The sequence below is a fragment of the Dendrobates tinctorius genome, unplaced genomic scaffold (assembly GCF_039654945.1).
Source record: "Dendrobates tinctorius isolate UK_male_01 unplaced genomic scaffold, ASM3965494v1 ptg000211l, whole genome shotgun sequence".
Taxonomy (NCBI): Eukaryota; Metazoa; Chordata; class Amphibia; order Anura; family Dendrobatidae; genus Dendrobates; species Dendrobates tinctorius.
In genome coordinates, this window is record NW_027361878.1 from 18,923,833 (window position 1) to 18,944,890 (window position 21,058).

Sequence of the window (21,058 nt, forward strand, 5' to 3'; positions counted from 1 at the left end):
TTATGGGAACAGGACTGTGGCCTTCCATCTCCAACATACTGAATGTGAAATGTTCTTCTAGCTGCTGTTCACCTTCATTATTCTCATTCAGCAGTGTAATTGTACTTCTGTTTGACGCATTATCAGTTACAATAGCAAGAACTTGTTCTTTTTTGAGTTCGTAATCTTGCAGAAATTTTTCCAAGGTCTGGAGAAACTGGCTGCTGTGATGGGTGGGCTCTAGCATCTTTTACTGCCAGCATTTTAGTAACAATTTTTTTGTTGTCACAAACATATTGCATGTTGATAGCAAAATAGTTCACTCTGTGACGTGTGCAGGCATCCATTTTAAGAAACACAAAGCGTCTCTTGAGTCTTTTTAAGATTTTCCTTTTGGTTAAGGGCTTCTTCAATCACTAATTTTCTAATACTTTCTCTTTCCAGAGAAACACCAAGCTGTAAAAGCTGGTCGTGCAAATAATGTTAATGGTACACCGTCCTTCACAACAAACTCGATGAGCTGTATTTTAAACATATCTGCTGTCATTGTTACAGTAATTTTGTCACTTAAAAAATATCTTGTAACTGATGTTTGAGATGCTCTTTCCTCCTCCTTTGCTTGGCAGGAAGTGCTGGGCTCTGGCTTCTTGTTGCTGCTGAGATCTTTTTCAATCAAAGCTTTGTAAACTTTTGGGTGGCAGCGTTGTAAATGTCTTTTTAGACTGGAAGCTCTTGAAGTAGCATTTATATCACTGCCTGAGTATGCACTGATTTTGGCATCACAGCATTTGTTTTCATCAGTTTGGAAAATATGTTGTTAGATAGCTTTACTCTGAACTTTCATTGTCAAGCGTGTCTCAGGGTAAAGCTCACTAAATGCTTCACATCATATTTCTTCAGTCTGCGAAGAGGGAAGGAGGGAGCATGTTGCTTGTGCTGAATCATATTCCAGAACACACACATATATATATATATATATATATATATATATATATATACACACAATGTCCTCATCAATCCTGTTACTGTATTTCCGAATTTGAGATGTTAGAAAACAGTTTTTCCCCTTATAGTCTATATGTAGTGTATATAAGTCATCAGAGCAGCTAATTTCTCCAAACAGGAGCTAAGAGGAGAAAAACAAACTAGAACATCAAGCATACAGAGGCAACATACACTGGACTATTAATTTATGCATGGTTTATTGAAAGTTTAGCTATGCTTTAAGAAGTACCGTACTTGCCTTAATCCTGCTTTCCTGTTCACTCCAGAAGTTCTGAGATGAATGCAGGCATTCCTTCCCTGTGCGTTTTATTTTTCCCCTTATCTGTAGAGGAGCTTCACTACTTATCATGAACATAAACTGCAGCACTGATTCATCGCAGCTAAAAGTCTAAAGGTACTGTCACACTTAGCGATGCACCAGCGATCCCAACCAGCGATATGACACGGTCAGGATCGCTGGTGCATCGCTAAGTGGTCGCTAGTGAGCTGCCACACAAGCAGCTCTCACCAGCGACATAGCAGGGGTCGGGGGTCGCTACTTACCTGTCAGACGAGGCGATCCTGACGCCCGCCCGCGTCCACGCGTCGCTCGTCGGCGCCACAGGCAGCCCAGCAGGAAGCTGACGACGAGAAACTGCCCAGGCCGTTCTCGTGCGATCAGCGATAACCAGCGGGGGAGCCGGTCGGAGGTCAGTATCACACATAGCGATATCGCTAGCAATATCGCTGCTACGTCACAAAACCAGTGACGTTACAGCGATATTGCTAGCGATATCGCTTTGTGTGACAGGGCCTTAAACTTTAGATCAGGAATAGGACAGACATTTATAGGACATTTCATAACTTTCCCAAATTCTTATGAAAAAATATTCCCCACAGACTGCATTGAACTACTGTACCCAGTTTATTATATATTTTAGGAGTCTGAGTCGGTCCATTTTATACCGACTCGAACTCCGACTCCACCAAAATGGGCTCTGACTCCACAGCCCTGAAGAAAAGACCAGTACTGCCCTTGCCCTTCTCAGTGCTGGGAGTCGGCAAGCTGTGTACAGTATTATGCCTCATGAACACAGAGGAGCCATGTGAACGAACAAGAGAAGAGTGACCAGCCCGCATCCAATGCAGGAAATCCAATGCAGAAAAATAATGGGGCCGAGCTGGGATTGCTGTAATATTGCTTTATAATAAAAAAAAAAAAAAATGAATTAAATTAAATTCTGACACATGGTTTTGTAAAATACCAACCTTAATGGCAATGAACCTGTACTTACCCTGTCCTTTTAATGCAGCAAGAAAGTCAAGTGACAGATTCACCATAGGGCGTATGGTCTGATGGCTGATGTTTCTTTCATGCTGAAAACTCTGATGTGGATTTGGAAGGAATTCTGTGGCAGAAATCTGAGGCTATTAAACTAGATAATGACCTGTTTCAATCAGTTTTCTGTTAAATGTATTTTGTTATTCCCACAATCTGCACAAAAAAAAATAGAAATTTTGCAATTTTCACTCTGGCCATTGGGGCTTTTTTAGACTGACTCACTGTATCAGGAAACAGCACATGAATATTAGCCACAATGGTCTGACAATGTCCCTAACATTTGTATTTAAGCATCTAATGAGCGTGTGCAAAGGTCATTCTGAAGGGAGGGGGAAGAGGTCAGCTGTGACATCGCCTATTATGATTGATGGATCCTGTGCTATCAGCTGTGAATAGAGGTGTTACCAGTCAGTAGATGCTTGCTACTGATAAGGAGCCTGCTGGAAACTTTTCCCCAAAAGACAGGAAATTAGAGTCTAAAGGCCCCTTTTACATTTAGCGATGCACCAGCGATCCCGACAACGATACGACCCGGTCAGGATCGCTGGTGCATCGCTAAATGGTCGCTAGTGAGCTGTCACACAGGCAGATCTCACAGCGATGTAGTGACGCAGCAGCGGTCATTACTTACCTGTCAGACGCGGCGATCCTGACGTCCTCCTGCCCGCGTCCACGCGTCGCTCGTCGGCGCCAGCAGGAAGCGCCAGACGAGAAATGGACGTGGACAATCTTGCGCGATCAGCGATAGCCAGCGGGGGAGCCGGTCGGAGATGAGAATCACACATAGCGATATTGCTGGTGCGTCACAAAAAAACCCCCTTAAGGCCAAGTGGCCAGTGTGAAAATTGCAAGATTACTATTTTTTTAACCCCTTAGAATAAACTGACTACATGAATGTCAGCCCTGGGGTGAAAGTGTGTGACGGGCGATCAGGAGATTTTTCAGTCTAAAATCAGTGGCCAGAGCAGAGCTATAATCTGCTGTTAACCATGTAGATGCCAGTCTCAATTTTCCATGGTGTCTTTTAAATGAAAAAATCTGGGTACACCAATGGGTTACCATACCAGTGGCCACAATAAAATAGCAAGACTCGGGTGTTAGAAGCATGTAATCCGCTAATGAGTATTGGGGGTAGGGAGAGTACATAATATGAGCATGCTCTAAAGTGCTAGTGCTGAATACCATGCATAATCATCAAAACAAAAAAAAAAAATCAAACACATTTCCATTGCGGATCATGCAAATCTAATGCATGCGTTCCACTCATTCTTTCAGTGTCACTGCGTCTCTGAAGTTTGGGTATACGCTTCCCAGCTTCAGAAGTGCGCACTGTGCTTGACTGGAAGTTTAGAAGATGGCTTGCGGTCATGCACAATCCTGAGCCACCATGCCTGTAGCTATAAAATCATAAACATAAAATAGAATTGAAGCAGTTTACTTTCACTAATAATGGCCAAAGCTCCACCGATTGAATGAACCAGTCGTCCGCCCCCTTGAAACACAACTAGGTACTTGACAACTATAGGAAGCTGTCTTGTGTTGAGCCAGAACTGAATATATGTCAGTAAGTTCTATATAGTTTTTTTTTTTTTTTTTTTTAAACAGGTCTAAAAATATTTATTTTTTTCTTTCTTGACATCCCCTTCAATGTAATGTATTGTGTTAATGTCTAAGGCCATGAGCACACACTGCGGTTTTTGCTGCGTTTCTGCTGCAGTTTTGACCGCAGAAGAACTGCAGCAGTTCTGCAGCCAGTGTACAGTAGCATGTTATCCTATGTGCTGTGCACATGCTGCGGATTTTTACCTGCGGAAAAGCTGCGTTTTTTTTTTTCCCGCAGCATGTCAATTGTTTCTGCGGATTCTGCTGCGGTTTGCCACCTGTTCCATTGTCCAGGTGGCAAACCGCAGGGCAAAACCGCAGGCCAATCCGCAGGAAAAACCGCAGGTCCTTTTACCTGCGGTTTTACCTGCGGTTCCGCAGATATGAATCCGCAGACGAATCTGCAGTGTGTGCACGTAGCCTAATAGTATAATAACCTATTCCTGTGCGGTCTACGGTATCTATAGATCCTCTCTGATGACTTGTTAGGCTCAGGTCTACAGTATATGAGCGTCATGGTTCCGATCTTTGTCTTGTCATTGCTTTACAGCCTTCAGTCCCCCCACAATTAGATGTACGGATCAAATAACTGGATGATCGGTTGATCATCTCTACAATGAAGGTTAGTTCACAGCAGCAGGGTAGAGATACTAAAATACAACTTTCTAATTTGAAATACTAACACGCTTCCAAGCTAAACCAGTGACTAACGAGAAATGACAATAAACCGTGTATCTTCATCGAATGATAGACAACCTTCCTCCCCTCATGAATCGCGTCGGGAGTACCGTGGCGAGCACTCATCATTGATCCTTAGGAGAATTGTGGGGAAATACGAGGCTTATCTGTTACCTGATGGTTCAGCCTACCTGGAATACCTGTCATTAGGACACCACCTGAATTACGATGAGCCTGTTCCTTTTATTGATTGGTATTTTCTGCCATCCTGCCTTTTCGTTGGCCGCAACTGTAGGCAGGAGGACTATGTTGCTATTGTGTATCATTCAATTATATATTGGTGATTTAGTAGACATGCGGATATACATGTTTTATTGTGTCATTTCGCAATAATCTGTGGCTTAGCCCAGAAGCTTTTTAGTATTTTACATTAAGAGTTATAATTTATTATCTCTACCCTGCTGTTTTCCTTACTTATACCCTGATTGGTAGTACATTTTCTAGTGTTGACTGCTATTGTAAAAGTTTATTTCACAGCCAACTTATTGGACACATTTATATAGTTGTACAGTTTTGATACAGTTTGCAGTTTGGTTTGATAGCTCTGATGCTGGACAGATTTCTTCCTGGCCATTGGTGACGCACCTGTATATGGCAGCCTTTATGACTTTCAAAGTAATGTCAGGGCAGTGTTGGACAACTACTTGTAGAGTGCAGGAGTGGCTTGCTTGTGGTGTTTGCAGCCAACGTTCACTTCCTTAGCTACTCCCTAAGCCATATCCATTCATTCAGACTGAATCGCATACAGTTTTTTGTTTTCCTGGAGCTTCCAATTTTACCCACATAAGGAAAGCAGGGCATATAATGTATCTGCTTTATCTATTAGGGTGGTTTCACATTTGCGTTTCCAACAGCAGCGTCGGCCTGCGCACGGCCGCCGCTAAGCCCCGGCGCACGAAATTGCAACAGGTTGCACTTAGCGCCGGTCGGCGCACTGTCAAAAGGGCGCATGCTCCGCCAAACGCTTACCTGCGCATGGCCTGCGTCCCCAGTGCTAAAGATAGGGGACGCAGGTCGCATGCAGCGTCATGCGCCCCTAGGCGGAGCTACCGGAGGAGGCGCGGCAGGGCCGGGGCTTAGCGGCAGCCGTGCACAGGCCGACGCTGCTGTTGGAAACGCAAATGTGAAACCACCGTTAGCTGCTTTTTTTAAAGGCAAAAATGGGCTTGTATGGGGTGACTCAAGGGTTCCCAATGGCAAGGGTATTCTAGGTGGACCTTTTTAAATGCTTTTGTTAAATCCTCTTAAGTTTTTTTTTTTTTTTTTCTTTAAGGGAACCTGTCAGATGATTCATGCTGCCCGAACCATGAGCAGCATGAATCAGAGACTCTCTTAGTTGTTGCAAATATGTTTGGCGCAGAAAAAATACTTTTAAACGTTAGGTGGGGGTGAGATGTCGGAGATGACTAGTCACTGAAGTACATACATGCAGTAATGGAGCCGGTCTCTGAATCATGCAGCCTGTGCTTGGGGCACCATGAGTCATCTGACTGGTTCCCTTTAAATGAAACTGCTTTAAAAAAAAAAAAAAAAAAGTAAAAACATTGAGGTTGATTCCTTTTAGAAGTATAGAGCACTTAACTACTGTCAACCCTGATAAGTAATGATTCCCTCCGGGATCTTCATGATTTTTTAGACAAGTCAGTTTGATTCAGCAACCAGTTTGGACTTGGTCCAAACGCGCTTTGAACCGTGCGGACCAATCATGTCCGTAAATTGAGGACATGACTGGCTCTGTCTGCTCGTCCGCATAGCTGACAGGTGCAGGAGCTGCCTACTATTTGAGGCTTGTTCAGACAAGCTGAACGTTTTGTGTATCGACAGCACATTGATCAATACAAGTCAACGTGATACTTCACCTGAACGTTTTTACGCTCGGACAGAGAGTGCACGCAGCAATTTTTTTTTTTCTTTTATACACTATTGATTTATTTTTTTTTTGTTTGCATATCAGTCTCCCATCATATTATAAGTCAATGGGTATGCAAAAAGAAACCGAATACGTACAGGTTGCCTTCCTTATATTATGCGTTTTTCACAAATCCATTGTATTTGCAAACATAGAGAACTACTGTATTTGACCTTTTATGATTAAGTTATTCATGTCTGGTTGCCCTATGGATATAAAACATCATACAGATGAGAATTTATTTATTTTTTCTGTCTGGATGAAACAGACGATTTTGCACACTCTCGTCTGAAGCCAGCGTTATATGTACTAGTCTAGTCCTTACTAGTGCAGGCTGCACCTTTTTACATACGGACCTGAGGTCTGTGGAGAAGGTAGACTGCGCGCGCTAACCTGTAGGCTAATGTTGGTCCATTTGCTGACCATATACAGTATATTCGCTGAGCCTTAGGGGAAGAGATGGACACTGACGGCATTCTTCCTCATTGCAAGAAATGTGTTTTAATAGCATAAATTATCTTTTTCCTTCATTAGTAAATTATTAAATGGATTGTTCACTACTCGGACAACCTTTCCTCAATCCCTATGTTTTCCATTATTGCATCGTGTGTTATGCTCTACGTGAAAAAATTGGTGAAAGGGTGTCTTCAATGCTGGTAATAAAAAGAAAAAAAAAAAAAAGGTGTTCCAGGTAATCCTGCATATTTCTCCTGTCAGACTGACTAGCAACAAACCTGAGATTGCACATTGGGGTTAGTCAGCGTGACAAGATTTTGGAAATGCTAACTATGGCTGCTGCGTGAACACATGAGGAGTACCGTAGTGTTATTCCGCAATCGACCGCTGATGCAACAGCTATGGCTCTTGCCTCCAAAGCCCTGTCTGGCTGCCGGAGCACAGCAGACATGCTCAAATTAGGGTTGTATGAATGATGAGCGGCGTTAGTTTGCACCCCAGTTTCCCTCCCTCCGGTTCTCAAGTGGCATGCAACCCCGTGCAGTTTACGTCCTGGGATGGGTTTCTCGCCATGCGCCAAGTCAGAGTCTGTTTGCCCACAGCAGTGCTTAACCTTTTAGATTAATTCAGCATCAAATACAAGTACCGTAATTAGGAATATATTTATGTTGTGTATATTTTTTCTTTGACTGAAGAAATGTATTAATGAAGAATGTGGTGAACTCTGCTTCGTAATGTAGGGATTTACTGTGTGAATGTGCCATACTGTATCGAGCGGCTTAGAGTAAGCCTCAGCCCTGCTACTTAGGCGTGTGAAATATTCATCTAATAAGGTATCTGGTGCTGGACTTAGAACTGGCACATAATTCAGATTTCATTGTAAACTGGTTGAATCGAGGTGATGGCACAATTGCACGATCAGCGTTCGTATAATGTTCTCTTCTAAGGTAGCCGCATATTCTTCGTCAAGAGGTTTTATATTGATGATACAATCGCTGCGTAGATGAAAAGGTCTCCAGCTCATATACTTTGTATCCGTTCCTTCCCATTTTATAGATAACAGTTGTTTGGCTATTACTCCAGAATTAACATGTGGGGGGATAGGTGAATACTCTCCTGATGGCGGCATATCTCGCCTCAGTTTATTTTGCAGGTATGCTTGCGGATTTTCCCCCATAGACTTGCATTAAAGGGGAAAATCCGCATGTGTAAAAAAAACGTAAATGCGTAACTGCTAAATTTGCATAATAGGTGCGGAAATGGTGCCGACATTCTGCAGCTTCAAAACTGCAGCAGATCCTGAACGTGGGAACGTACCCAGTGACCAGGCCAAATTTTTCAACTATGATGTCAATGGTAAGTTTAGGTCGACATCTTTTTGCGTTTATTTATAAAAATATCAGAAATTTGACAAACAATGCAAAATAATTTACTAATTGTCAAACTTTGAATGACTATACCTTTTAAATCCAGATAGTCATACCACATGAAAAAGTTAATCAATCACATTTTCCCCTTCTCTGCGTTACATCAGCACCATCTGGAAAAGGATATTATTTTGTGAGGATGTTAAAAGGCTTTCTAAATTTTGCAGCAATTTATTTTTTTTCTTCACGGAAGCGTACAAAACTTATTTTTTAGGGACCTATTCAGTTATGAAATGACTTTGGGGGACCGGTATATCAGAACCACCCCTCCCCCCACGATTAAAAACAGCTCCCCTCACAATATTCAAAACTGCTGTCAGGATGTTTATTAATCCTATTAGTGCTTTTCAGGAATTAATGTAGGGGCTGAGAGTCCGATTCCTGCAATGACACTTACTGGGCTTTGTTTTGCTGTTTCCGCATGGTGGCTCAGTGGTTCGCAGCACTGTTGCTTTGCAGCGTTGGGGTCCTGGGTTCAAATACCACAAAGGACAACCTCTCTAAGGCGTTTGTATGTTGTTCCCGTGTTGGCGTGGGTTTCATCCAGGTTTTCAGGTTTCCTCCCACGTTCCAAAGACATGATTGATTGGTCATAATTAAGAACATTTTGCTTTAATTGCAGACTAGATGTTTGGACGCCATTTGCCAGAATTTTATTTTTTCGTTTTTAATGTTGATGCAAATGAAGTTTTTAGATTTTCTTTTTGGTTTTGATGGTAGGGTCTGCAGGATGAACACCTTTATTTTCCTGCACACTACAATGGCATACGGTCTTTGTAATGAACATTGTGAGCCCCAGTTGGGACGACGACGATGATGATATCTGTAAAGCGCCATGTAAGCGAGTAAAATAAATAATTGGTCGAAAGTGTTTTGCCATAATAAACAAAAAAGAGGGCTAAGGACCATGTCAGTGACTGCCTGAGACTGTCATTACACAAGTCTCTGACATGTTAGAAGTTTAGAAACAAACATTTTTGGGCCAATATACCATGACGGCACCAAAAATCATGAAGAGATCCAGTATGAGAATAAAATATCAAATTTTATTGAAAAAACATTAAAAATACCATAAAATTACAAAAATCCCCAGCAGTAGGCACTCAAAACATTCATGCCATTGGTTATTATAGTCACACGGACAAATGTGAATCCTTGCACATAAGTAATTATGAATAATTTCCAACAAGAGTATAATCTCTATAAATGTAGGGAATATTCACACCACAGTATTAAAAAATATATTGAATATAAATCAGACCCGATATATGTAACTTAATTAAATAACTTCCGTGTCAAAATAACTAAATATATCGTGGCTGAAAAAAATAGAAAAATACAGTGTAGTACTGGAAACCCACATTAAATTGCACCTGAATGGTCGTGGCCTGATCTAATATATGCTGCAGGTTAAAACAGCCTCAATATCCGCAAGATTGAATAGTATCACAGCTGAAAAAGTGCTAGAGGATTGCTGCATAAAGCCTCAAAGGTGCAACATTAAGATTCAAAAAATACTGTGTGGAAATAATCTGTGACAACACTACAGGCAACTCACTCTGAATGTAATAGAAACCCACATTAAATTGCACCTGAATGATGGTAACTCAGTCTGATATATACTGCAGATAAAAATAACCTCAATGTCTGCAGAATTGAATAATATCACGGCTGAGAAAGTACTAGAGGATTGCAGCATAAATCCACAAAGGTTATACATAAAGGGAGAAAATAAAAAAGAAAAGGTAATACCTGTGAAAACGCTGATGCCAGGTCTCTGGTGAGTGTGAATGACGCGACCTCCTTCACCCCAACACGTGTTTCGCACTAGCTTCTTCCGGGGGCGTCATTTTATTCTTATACTGGATCTCTTCATGATTTTTGGTGCCGTCCTGGTATATTGGCCCAAAAATGTTAGTTTCTGATATTTTGAAGTGCCACAATATATGTGGTCTTTGGACTAAAGTCAAGTATTATTAATGTTAGAAGTTTAGACAGTTTTTCTGGTGTATAGTGTGGAAAAACAATAGTGGCGCATTATATGTGTTACCCCTGAGAGGATTTTCGGCTCAAGATTTATTGCCTCCCTGCTGCTGTTTCTCCTGCCAAAAAAAAAAAAAAAAGTGAAGAAACCTTTCGCATACCTTCACTTTTACTGCTTTGTGCTGCATGGAAGAATTGAGCCTGGTGGCAAAATAGCTACTCAAACCATTTGGTTGCCCATGCGGTCCTGCTGTCACTTTTGAAGCCATTCAATGATGACCATATTACTTAAGAAGTTTTCTTTGCTTGTGAGTACATTGATGTAAATACACCTGTTCGTTTTCAGTTTGTCGCCGTCAAAGCAGAAAACGTCTCATTGACTCATCCTGCACAACTGTTTGTGGACCCTAAACAATTCCGGCAGATGTACAGCTATTGCAGATTTTAATAGACTTACGGGCATTTGTGGCCAATTTATTTTCCCTCTGTATTTGTGTAAATAGAAGTTTCAAAGGGTTCTACAAAATTACAGCTATAATGTTCAGATCTGGAGTCTGGTGCTAGGGAATGTGGGGCAGTCACTGAAGGTCACCAGCTTTGATAAATCTCCCACACTGGTTTTCTTTTTTTTAGCTTGATCTCTGGAAAAAAAAAATACTTTGTTTACACAAAATATGCAACTTTCTTTCATGTTGTTGGCTTTTATAAAGCTGATTACTGCTGAAGAGAAGTTTAACATGAGAAAGATACAATCGAGTGGACCAGCTATGATGGTTTCCTGTGCCCACATACAGGTCTTACTGGGTTTTCCTATAACATGACTAGCATGTAACACATTGTAGCTGGTGAAGCATTGCGTTCTCCATGTTTTCTCCATTGAATCCATTCTCCAGCGAAGTGTTCTCTGAAGGGTATAGCCCCCATTTAAAATGGACCTGCTTCCATAATTGTAGCTGAATGTATGACATTTGAGGCCTGGTGATCTGTCCAACCATGGAAATAAAAATATTCATTTTATATTGGCTATAGAAACTTTCGAACTGCAGCTGGTTAAAGGTGAATCTGTCACCAGATTTCACATCACAATCTCTATACATTATTAAAGGGAATTTGTTACCAGGTCAAAAGTTGTCAGTTTTTTTTCCATCTTATTTTATTCCCACTACTCCCCAGAGTGTTCCAATTGTATATATACTAGCTGAAGAGCCTGTTTTTTTTCCCAGGCATAGTAACTAACTGTGGTTAGTTAAAAGAAATTATAATGATTACTGTATATCCTCATGTATAAGCCGAGATTTTCAGCCCATTTTTTGGGATGAAATTCCCCCTCTCAGCTTATACAGGAGTCATATACCTGGGGGTCGGCAGGGGTGTCAAAAATCATACTGACCCCCCCCCCCCCAGCGCGGTCTCTGCAGCCCCCCCCCGCTTCTCCCACGGCCTCCCTTCCTGCCTTCAGCGGTCACGTGGTACCGCTCATTAAACTCATGAATATGCACATATTTATGAGTTTAATGAGCGATACCACGTGACCGCTGAAGGCAGGACGGGAGACAGTGAGAGAAGCGGGCTGCAGAGACCACGCCAGGAGGGGGGGTAAGTATATCCAATATTCACCTGTCTGGGGTCCATCGCTGCTCACTGCTGTTAGCTGCGTCCTGTGTCAGTGACATTCAGACAGCAGAGGGCGCGGTGACTTGGTTAGTGCACGCCATGCCCTCTGCTGGCTGAACAGTGACTGACAGGGTTGAGCAGCGATGGACCCCGGACAGGTGAACATCTCATGTGCCAGGTCCTGAACAGGAGAGGTGAGTATGGCTTTTTGCAGCAGCAGCAGCAGCATATGGGGGCATAATATATGGGGCATTTTATGGGGGCATATTCTATTGGGCAGCATATGGGGGCATAGTCTATGGAGCAGCATATGGGGGCATATTCTATGGAGCATCTTATTGGGGCATAATCTATGGAGCATTTTATGTAGCATCCTATGGGGAAATAATCTATGGAGCATCTTATGGGGCCATAACCTTTATGGAGCATTATATGGGGCATATTATTCTATGGAGCATCTTATGGGGGCATTATTAACCTTTGTGCAGCATTATAGAAGGGTGTATTTTGTATGGAGCATCTTATGGGGCCCATCATGAACTGTATGGAGGATTATATTGGGCTCCTGATTCAATATCGATATTCAAAAACCTTTAACCTACTGATGTCTCAATTAATTTTACTTTTATTGGTATCTATTTTTATTTTTGAAATTTACCAGTAGCTGCTGCATTTTCCACCCTAGGCTTATATACGAGAGTCATTAAGTTTTCCTAGTTTTTTGTGGCAAAATTAGGAGGGTCGGATTTTACATGGGTCGGCTTACACACAAGTATATACAGTATATTGCACGTACTACTTCTTCTGCAGCACCACATTTTTCTCCTTTAGACCTTGTTCACACATTATTTGGTCAGGATTTTTACCTCCGTATTTGTAAGCTAAAACTTGAAGTAAAACAATCAGAGGAAAAGTATATTAGAAACACGTCACTACTTCTGTATTTTTCTCCCACTCGTGGTTTTGGCTTATAAATACTGACTAAACACTGAACATGTGAACATGTCCATATACACAGCCTCCACCTGCAGCACCTCACTCTTCTCTATACATAGCCTCATACAGCAACAGCACCTCACTTCTCTCATTTTCCCATCACGCATCTCGTCTTCCCCCTCACATCTCTCATTTCCCCCTCACATCTCTCATTTCCCCCTCACATCTCTCATTTCCCCCTCACATCTCTCATTTCCCCCTCACATCTCTCATTTCCCCCTCACATCTCTCATTTTCCCCCTCACATCTCTCATTTTCCCCCTCGCATCTCTCATTTCCCCTCCCCGCATCTCTCATTTCCCCTCCCCGCATCTCTCATTTCCCCTCCCCGCATCTCTCATTTCCCCTCCCCGCATCTCTCATTTCCCCTCCCCGCATCTCTCATTTCCCCTCCCCGCATCTCTCATTTCCCCTCCCCGCATCTCTCATTTCCCCTCCCCGCATCTCTCATTTCCCCTCCCCGCATCTCTCATTTCCCCTCCCCGCATCTCTCATTTCCCCTCCCCGCATCTCTCATTTCCCCTCCCCGCATCTCTCATTTCCCCTCCCCGCATCTCTCATTTCCCCTCCCCGCATCTCTCATTTCCCCTCCCCGCATCTCTCATTTCCCCTCCCCGCATCTCTCATTTCCCCTCCCCGCATCTCTCATTCCCCCCCGCATCTCTCATTCCCCCCCGCATCTCTCATTCCCCCCCGCATCTCTCATTCCCCCCCCGCATCTCTCATTCCCCCCCCGCATCTCTCATTCCCCCCCCGCATCTCTCATTCCCCCCCGCATCTCTCATTCCCCCCCGCATCTCTCATTCCCCCCCGCATCTCTCATTCCCCCCGCATCTCTCATTCCCCCCCGCATCTCTCATTCCCCCCGCATCTCTCATTTCCCCCCCGCATCTCTCATTTCCCCCCCGCATCTCTCATTTCCCCCCATCTCTCATTCCCCCCCCGCATCTCTCATTCCCCCCCCGCATCTCTCATTCCCCCCCCGCATCTCTCATTCCCCCCCCGCATCTCTCATTCCCCCCCCGCATCTCTCATTCCCCCCCCGCATCTCTCATTTCCCCCCCGCATCTCTCATTCCCCCCCGCATCTCTCATTCCCCCCCGCATCTCTCATTCCCCCCCTGCATCTCTCATTCCCCCCCTGCATCTCTCATTCCCCCCCTGCATCTCTCATTCCCCCCCTGCATCTCTCATTCCCCCCCTGCATCTCTCATTCCCCCCCTGCATCTCTCATTCCCCCCCTGCATCTCTCATTCCCCCCCTGCATCTCTCATTCCCCCCCTGCATCTCTCATTCCCCCCCTGCATCTCTCATTCCCCCCCTGCATCTCTCATTCCCCCCCTGCATCTCTCATTCCCCCCCTGCATCTCTCATTCCCCCCCTGCATCTCTCATTCCCCCCCTGCATCTCTCATTCCCCCCCTGCATCTCTCATTCCCCCCCTGCATCTCTCATTCCCCCCCCTGCATCTCTCATTCCCCCCCCGCATCTCTCATTTCCCCCCCGCATCTCTCATTCCCCCCCTGCATCTCTCATTCCCCCCCCGCATCTCTCATTTCCCCTCCCCGCATCTCTCATTTCCCCTCCCCGCATCTCTCATTTCCCCTCCCCGCATCTCTCATTTCCCCTCCCCGCATCTCTCATTTCCCCCCCCGCATCTCTCATTTCCCCCCCCCCGCATCTCTCATTTCCCCCCCCGCATCTCTCATTTCCCCCCCCGCATCTCTTTCCCCCGTACACACCGTATTTTCCGCTTTGTAAGACGCACTTTTTTCCCCCAAACTTGGGGGGAAAATGGGTGTGCGTCTTAAAAAGAGGATATACATTAACGGGTGTAGACCGCAGGGGTGTGCGGCTGTCCGTCGGCGCTGTGGGTGTCTCCGGGTGTCCAGCCGTGTCTCCGGGTGCCCAGCCGTGTCTCCGGGTGCCCAGCCGTGTCTCCAGTTCCTATCCCGGGGCTCTGGCGACATTGTGCGATAGGTCAGAGCCCCGGGGCTCCCCCTCGGTTCCCTCTTTTTTGGCTCCGGCAATATGTCGGCCGCCGCCGGGGGCAGCGCATGCGCTGATGGTGATCTCGGGACAGATCTCGCTGAAATCTCATCTCTCGAGATCTCAGTCCCGAGATCACCATCAGCGCATGCGCCACCCCCGGCAGCGGCCGCCATATTGCCGGAGCCCAAAACAGAGGGAACCGAGAGCGAGCCCCGGGGCTCTGGCCTGTCGCAAAATGTCGCCAGAGCCCCAGGATTGGAACCGGAGACACCGCTGGGCACGTGGAGACACGGCTGGGCACCCGGAGACACCCACAGCGCCGATGGACACCCGGTAAGTGTGGGCAGAGCCCAGGGCTGCTGCACAGACCCCCCTGGCAGCAGCGCAAGTCCCCCCTGGTAGCAGCATGAGCCCCCCTGGCAGCAGTACAGCAAGCCCCCCCTGGTAGCAGCGCGAGCCCCCCTGGTAGCACGAGCCCCCCTGGCAGCACGCTGCACATCGGAGCACCCTCTCATCCCTTCCTGCGGCCTGCAGTATCACCCCACTCCTGCCTCCTCCAGCAGTGACCCTGGGATCCCACTTCACTGCAGCCACCACCCCCGGTAAGCAATAAGACACCTGGATTGTAAGAGGCACCACCATTTTATTAAAAAAAGTTTTTTCCTATTTTTCTCCTCAAAATTTGTGGTGCGTCTTATAATCCGGAGCGTCCTATAAAGCGAAAAATACGGTGTGTGTGTGTCTATGTGTATGTATGTGTATATATATATATATATATATATATATATATATATATATATATATATATATATATATATATATATATATATATATATATACACATAGACACACACACAGTCAAAATTGTTGGTACCCCTCGTTTAATGACGGAAAAACCCACAAAGGTGACAAATACCATGAGTCTAACAAAAGTTGTAATAAATCAAAAATCTATGAAAATGAACAAATGACAGTCAGACATTGCTTTTCAACCAGAATTAAAAAAAATTAAAATAAAAAATAAAACTCATGAAATAGGTCTGGACGGAAATGATGCTACCCTTAACTTAATAATTTGTTGCACAACCTTTTGAGGCAATCACTGCAATGAAACGATTGCTGGAACTGTCAATGAGACTTCTGCACCTCTCGACAGGTATTTTGGCCCACTCTTAAAGAGCAAACTGCTCCAGTTGTCTCGTGTTTGAAGGCTGCCTTTTCCAGACGGCATGTTTCAGCTCTTTCCAAAGATGCTCAATAGGATTTAGGTCAGGGCTCATAGAAGACCACTTCAGAATAGTCCAATGTTTTCCTCTTAGCCTTTCTTGGGTGTTTTTAGCTGTGTGTTTTGGGTCATTATCCTGTTGCAAGACCCATGACCTGCGACTGAGAACAAGCTTTCTGACACTGGGCAGCACGTTTATTTTTAGAAACCCTTGATAGTCTTGAGATTTCATTGTACCATTCACAGATTCTAGACACCCTGTGCCAGATGCAGCAAATAAGCCCCAGAACATAACAGAGCCTCCTCCATGTTTCACAGTAGGGACAGTGTTCTTTTCTTGCTAGGCTTCATTTTTCCGTCTGTGAACATAGAGCTGATGAGCCTTGCCAAAAATTTCAATTTTTGTCTCATCTGTTGATAGGACATTCTCCCAGAAGCGCATATTCATGAGTTTAATGAGTGGTACCACGTGACCACTGAAGGAAGGGAGACCGTGGGACAAGCAGGAGGGCTGCAGAGACATGTCAGGGGGGTCAGTATTATCTGACACCCCCGCTCCCCTTCCCCCGCCGACCCCCTGACGTATATGATTCGAACGCATAAGCCGAGAGGGGGACTTTCAGCCCAAAAAAAGGCTGAAAATCTCGGCTTATAGGCGAGTATATACGGTATGTATACGGTATTTTTTTTTTTTTTTTAAATCCACCATAGGATTCCAGAGAAATGTGCCTTGTTAGTAAGTGCAATGGGGCATGGATCACATGATTCTCTGGAAGTGGGTTTTTAGTCAACTATGCATTATTACGCTCTGAGCCATGCCTTCTTATAAGGCCATAAAAAGTGGGACTAAATATAAAGGCCCATATGTCTGGAACCTTATTACAATCTTAAATAAAAAAAAAATTGAATACTCATAAAAGCACGTGGCATAAAATAAGAGCAAAAACTGGCTAGTTTTGACCTGGTGACAGGTTCACTTTAAATAGATCTTTTAGCCCTAATGAGGTTGGTGTACTTACCTTGAAAATCCACATTAGAATGGCTGCATAATCCTTTTATAGTGTTCTGGCAATTGTGCAGCTACTAGAGCAGTGCCCACATGAATGCCCCCTTGAGCTCAGCTGAAAGGGAATCTGTCACCCCATTTTAGCCCTATAAGATGCGGCCCCTGATGTAACCTGAAAGATAAGAAAAACACGTTAGATTTTACTCAACCAGGGGCGGAGTCGGGTGCGGTGGGTGTCGCGGTCTGGCGCCTCCCATCTTCTAGCGATGACGTCCTCCTCCTTGCTTCTCCCTCAGCTCCTGCGCAGGCGTACTTTATCTGCCCTGTTGAAGGCAGAGTAAAGTACTGCAGTGCGTCGGGAAAGGTCAGAGAGGTTCGGCGCCTGCGCACTGCAGTACTCTGCTCTGCCCTCAACAGGGCAGATAAAGTACGCGTGCGCAGAAGCCGAGGGAGAAGCAAAGAGGATATCGTATGAAGATGGGAGGCGCCAAACGGGACGGCGACACCCATCGAACTGGATTGAACGCCGGGGTGAGTATAATCTAACTTTTTTTCTTATCTTTCAGGTTACATCGGGGGCTTATCTACAGCATTTTGTAATGCTGTAGATAAGCCCCTGATGGCGGTGGCGCAGCTGATAGGCCCAAAAACCGAGACCCGGCTGTCACTGCCAAGAGCAATGCCTGCACCACTCCGGGCTGTTTAACCCTCTAAGTGGTGCAATAAGTAGTGATTGCAGCATTTAGAAGGCTAAGAGAGGGAAGGGGGCTCTCCCTTCCGATTGGCACCCCCCCCCCCCCCGCAATAACATCGTGGGAATCTGATGGTTGCCATGACAGCAGGAGATCAAATGACGACCACCTGATCTGTCTGCTACGGAAGCCTGCTTAGTCCATGCCCGGAGCATGGGCAGGAGGCTTCTGTCAGTGTAAAACTGACAGGTATAATGCATTGCAGTCCTGGTGCATTGCAATGAATTATATTCGTGATCAGAGTCATACAATTTAAAGTCCCATAGTAAAAAAAAAGTGAAAATATTTTTTAAAAATCACAAATTAAAGAATGAAAAAAATAAATATGTATATTTATGTAAAAACAAAAATAAACAAAGTTCACATCTATTATCGCCACATTTGAAACAACTTGATCTATAAAATTCACATTAGTTAACCCCTACAGAGAACATCATTTAAAAAAAATTGGCATAAAAAACTATTGTTTTTCATTAAACTGCCGAAAAAAGTTAAATAAAGCACTATTAAAAAGACGAATGTAAATAAAAATGGTCCATATGGCCATACAGCTTTCAGTGGAAAAAAAAGGTATAGCTCTGAGAATAAAGCGATGCAAAAAGTTAATTTTTTTTTTTTCTATATATAATTTTTATGGAAAAACTGCAAAATATAAATGTGGAATCGCTGTAATCGTACTGACCACAAAAATTTTATCACACACAGAACATCATTTAAAAAAATAACTGAATTGCTGATTTTTGTTTTCATTCTACTTATCAAAAATCCTTATACAAAGCTGTCAAAAAATAGTATGTACCTGAAAATGGTCCGGCAAAAAAAATCCTCCCATGACTGTTGATAGAAATATGGAAAAAAATTAAAACACAGACCTGAAAAATAACTTTGTCTAATCACTTAAATTGCACAAGGAACGACGCAAAAAAATCCAATTCTTCACCTGCTGTTGATTTGTTTATTCTGCCTCCCACAGATTGCAGTAAGGCTCAGCTCACATTTATCCTGCACTCTACGCTGAGTGCTTACATCGGGGTTTCTGTGTAAATCTCTGAAATACGTGATTCAGACGCAGCCCCTGGCAGAAGATTCCCTATAATGAGGCAGATGGAGGCGCTGTGGACGGCGTCTTGCTTACGATTCAATGGTGGTTGTCTTTTTAGGCATGAACAAGTGTGTGGTTGGCCACAATTTTGTGCATCTATGAAAAGCTGGTCACTGCTGATTAGAAGCCAAACGAAGTGCAAAGTAACTCTGAGGCCTCGTAGTGAATGGATGCATTGGGGCTTTCATATGAATCACATATTTCAGATATTTAGAAGGAAACCCTGATGTAATCGCTCAGCGTAGAGCACAGGATTAATATGAACTGGTATAAAATGTTCTGTTCCCCAAAATGCCACCAATAAAAGCTTCATCTCAACCCACAAAAAAAACAAGTCCCCTGTATGGTCTGTCACCTGTTAACAGAAATATAGGAGTGTCTAAGTTACTGGTGGCACAAAGGTTCTGGTAAAGTGACATGGCTCCCACCTAAAAAAAAAAAAAAAAAAAAAAAAAAAAAAATTCAGCGACATCTGTGCTTCCGAATCCAAATGCCCTTCTCTAAGTCCCACAATGTGCCTAAACCGCAGTTAGTGTCAACTTTTGACATTATTATAGTGAGGAGAGCCCTTTTAATTTACAGGTGCGTTTCTCCAGATGCACAAGCTGGGCAGAATGTATTGGACACTACAATGGCATATTTGCAATTTTCACTCTGCAACTTCCACTGTGTGTTTTGCTTCTGGAAAACGCCCATAGTGTCAAAATCGTCACTACACCAATAGATGAATACCCAGAGGGGTGTAAATTCCAATAAGGAGGCACTTGAAGGGAGTTTCCACTGTTTAGGCACATCAGGAGCGCTCTAAATGGTGTCCACAAACTGTTTTAAAAAAAATCTGTACAGCCTTACTGTACAGCCTTATATTGGGGTATTGCCACATTCAGGAGAAATTGTGTAACAAATTATGGTGTCTTTTTACCCATTTCTCCCTTACAAAACTTTAAAATCTGATGCTTAAACAGTATTTTATTAATGTAATTATTAGTTCTTCACCACCTAATGGTATAAAATTCTGTGACACACCTGTGGTGTCAGTATCCTCCCTGCATCACTAGATGTATCTACGGAGGGGTGCAGTTGGTAAAATTAGGTCTCACTTATAGTGGGTTCCGCTGTTCTGACACCTCACGGGCTCTGCCAATGTAACATGGCACTTGCAAACCATTCCAGCAAAATCTGCATTGCAATATGGCGCTTCTTCCCTTCTGAGCTTTGCACTGTGCCTGAAAAGTAGTTTCCAACCACATATAGAATATTGGCGTACTCAGGAGAAATTGCATAACAAATTGTTCTGTCCATTTTCTGCTTTTACCTTTGTGAAAATGAGCAATTTTGGGCTAAAGGCACATTTTTGTGAGAAAAATTGGATTTTTTTCCCCTCACAGCTTAAATTAATAAAATTCTGTGAATCACCTGCAGGTACAAAAGTGCTCATTACAGCTCTAGATAAATTCATTGGGAAGTGTTAGTTTCCACAATGGGGTCACTTGTGGGGGGAGTCCACTGTTTATGCACATCAGGAGCTCTCCAGACGCGACATGGTGTCTATCAATTCCAGCCAATTTTCTGCTCCAAAAGTCTAATGGCGCTCCTTCTAAGCCCTACCATGCACCCAAACAGTCGTTTTCCACCACATGTGGGTTATCGGCGTACACAGGAGACATTGTACAACAAATTGTATGGTTCATTTTCTCCTTTTACCTTTTGTAAAGTGCAAAATTTGGGGTTAAATGACCGTTTTGATGGGGAAATTTGAAATGTTGCTTTAATTCTTTTGAAGCGCCTCAAAGGTTAATAAACTTGAATGTGGTTTTCAGCACTTTAACGGGTGCAGTTTTTAGAATGGTGTCACTTTTGGGTATTTCCTGTGAAATAGGCCCCTCAAAGTGACTTCAAACTTAATGTGGGCCCTAAAAAATGGTTTTGTAAAGTTGTTAGAAAAATGAGAAA

At 43.8% G+C, this 21,058-nt stretch overlaps 1 protein-coding gene across 11 annotated transcripts in view; it reads left to right on the forward strand.

Moving 5' to 3' along the window:
- Positions 1–21,058, forward strand: part of MARK2 (microtubule affinity regulating kinase 2) — a 190,283-nt gene that overhangs the window by 62,374 nt on the left and 106,851 nt on the right. Inside the window, exon 1 of one of the 11 annotated variants that reach the window (XM_073554564.1) lies at positions 8,348–8,366. The exons of the other annotated variants lie outside the window; for them this stretch is intronic. Within the exon in view, the coding sequence (XP_073410665.1) occupies positions 8,355–8,366 (12 nt within the window). The 5' untranslated portion in view covers positions 8,348–8,354. Of the gene's footprint in view, positions 1–8,347; positions 8,367–21,058 lie in introns of those variants that run through there. 11 annotated transcript variants of the gene reach the window in all.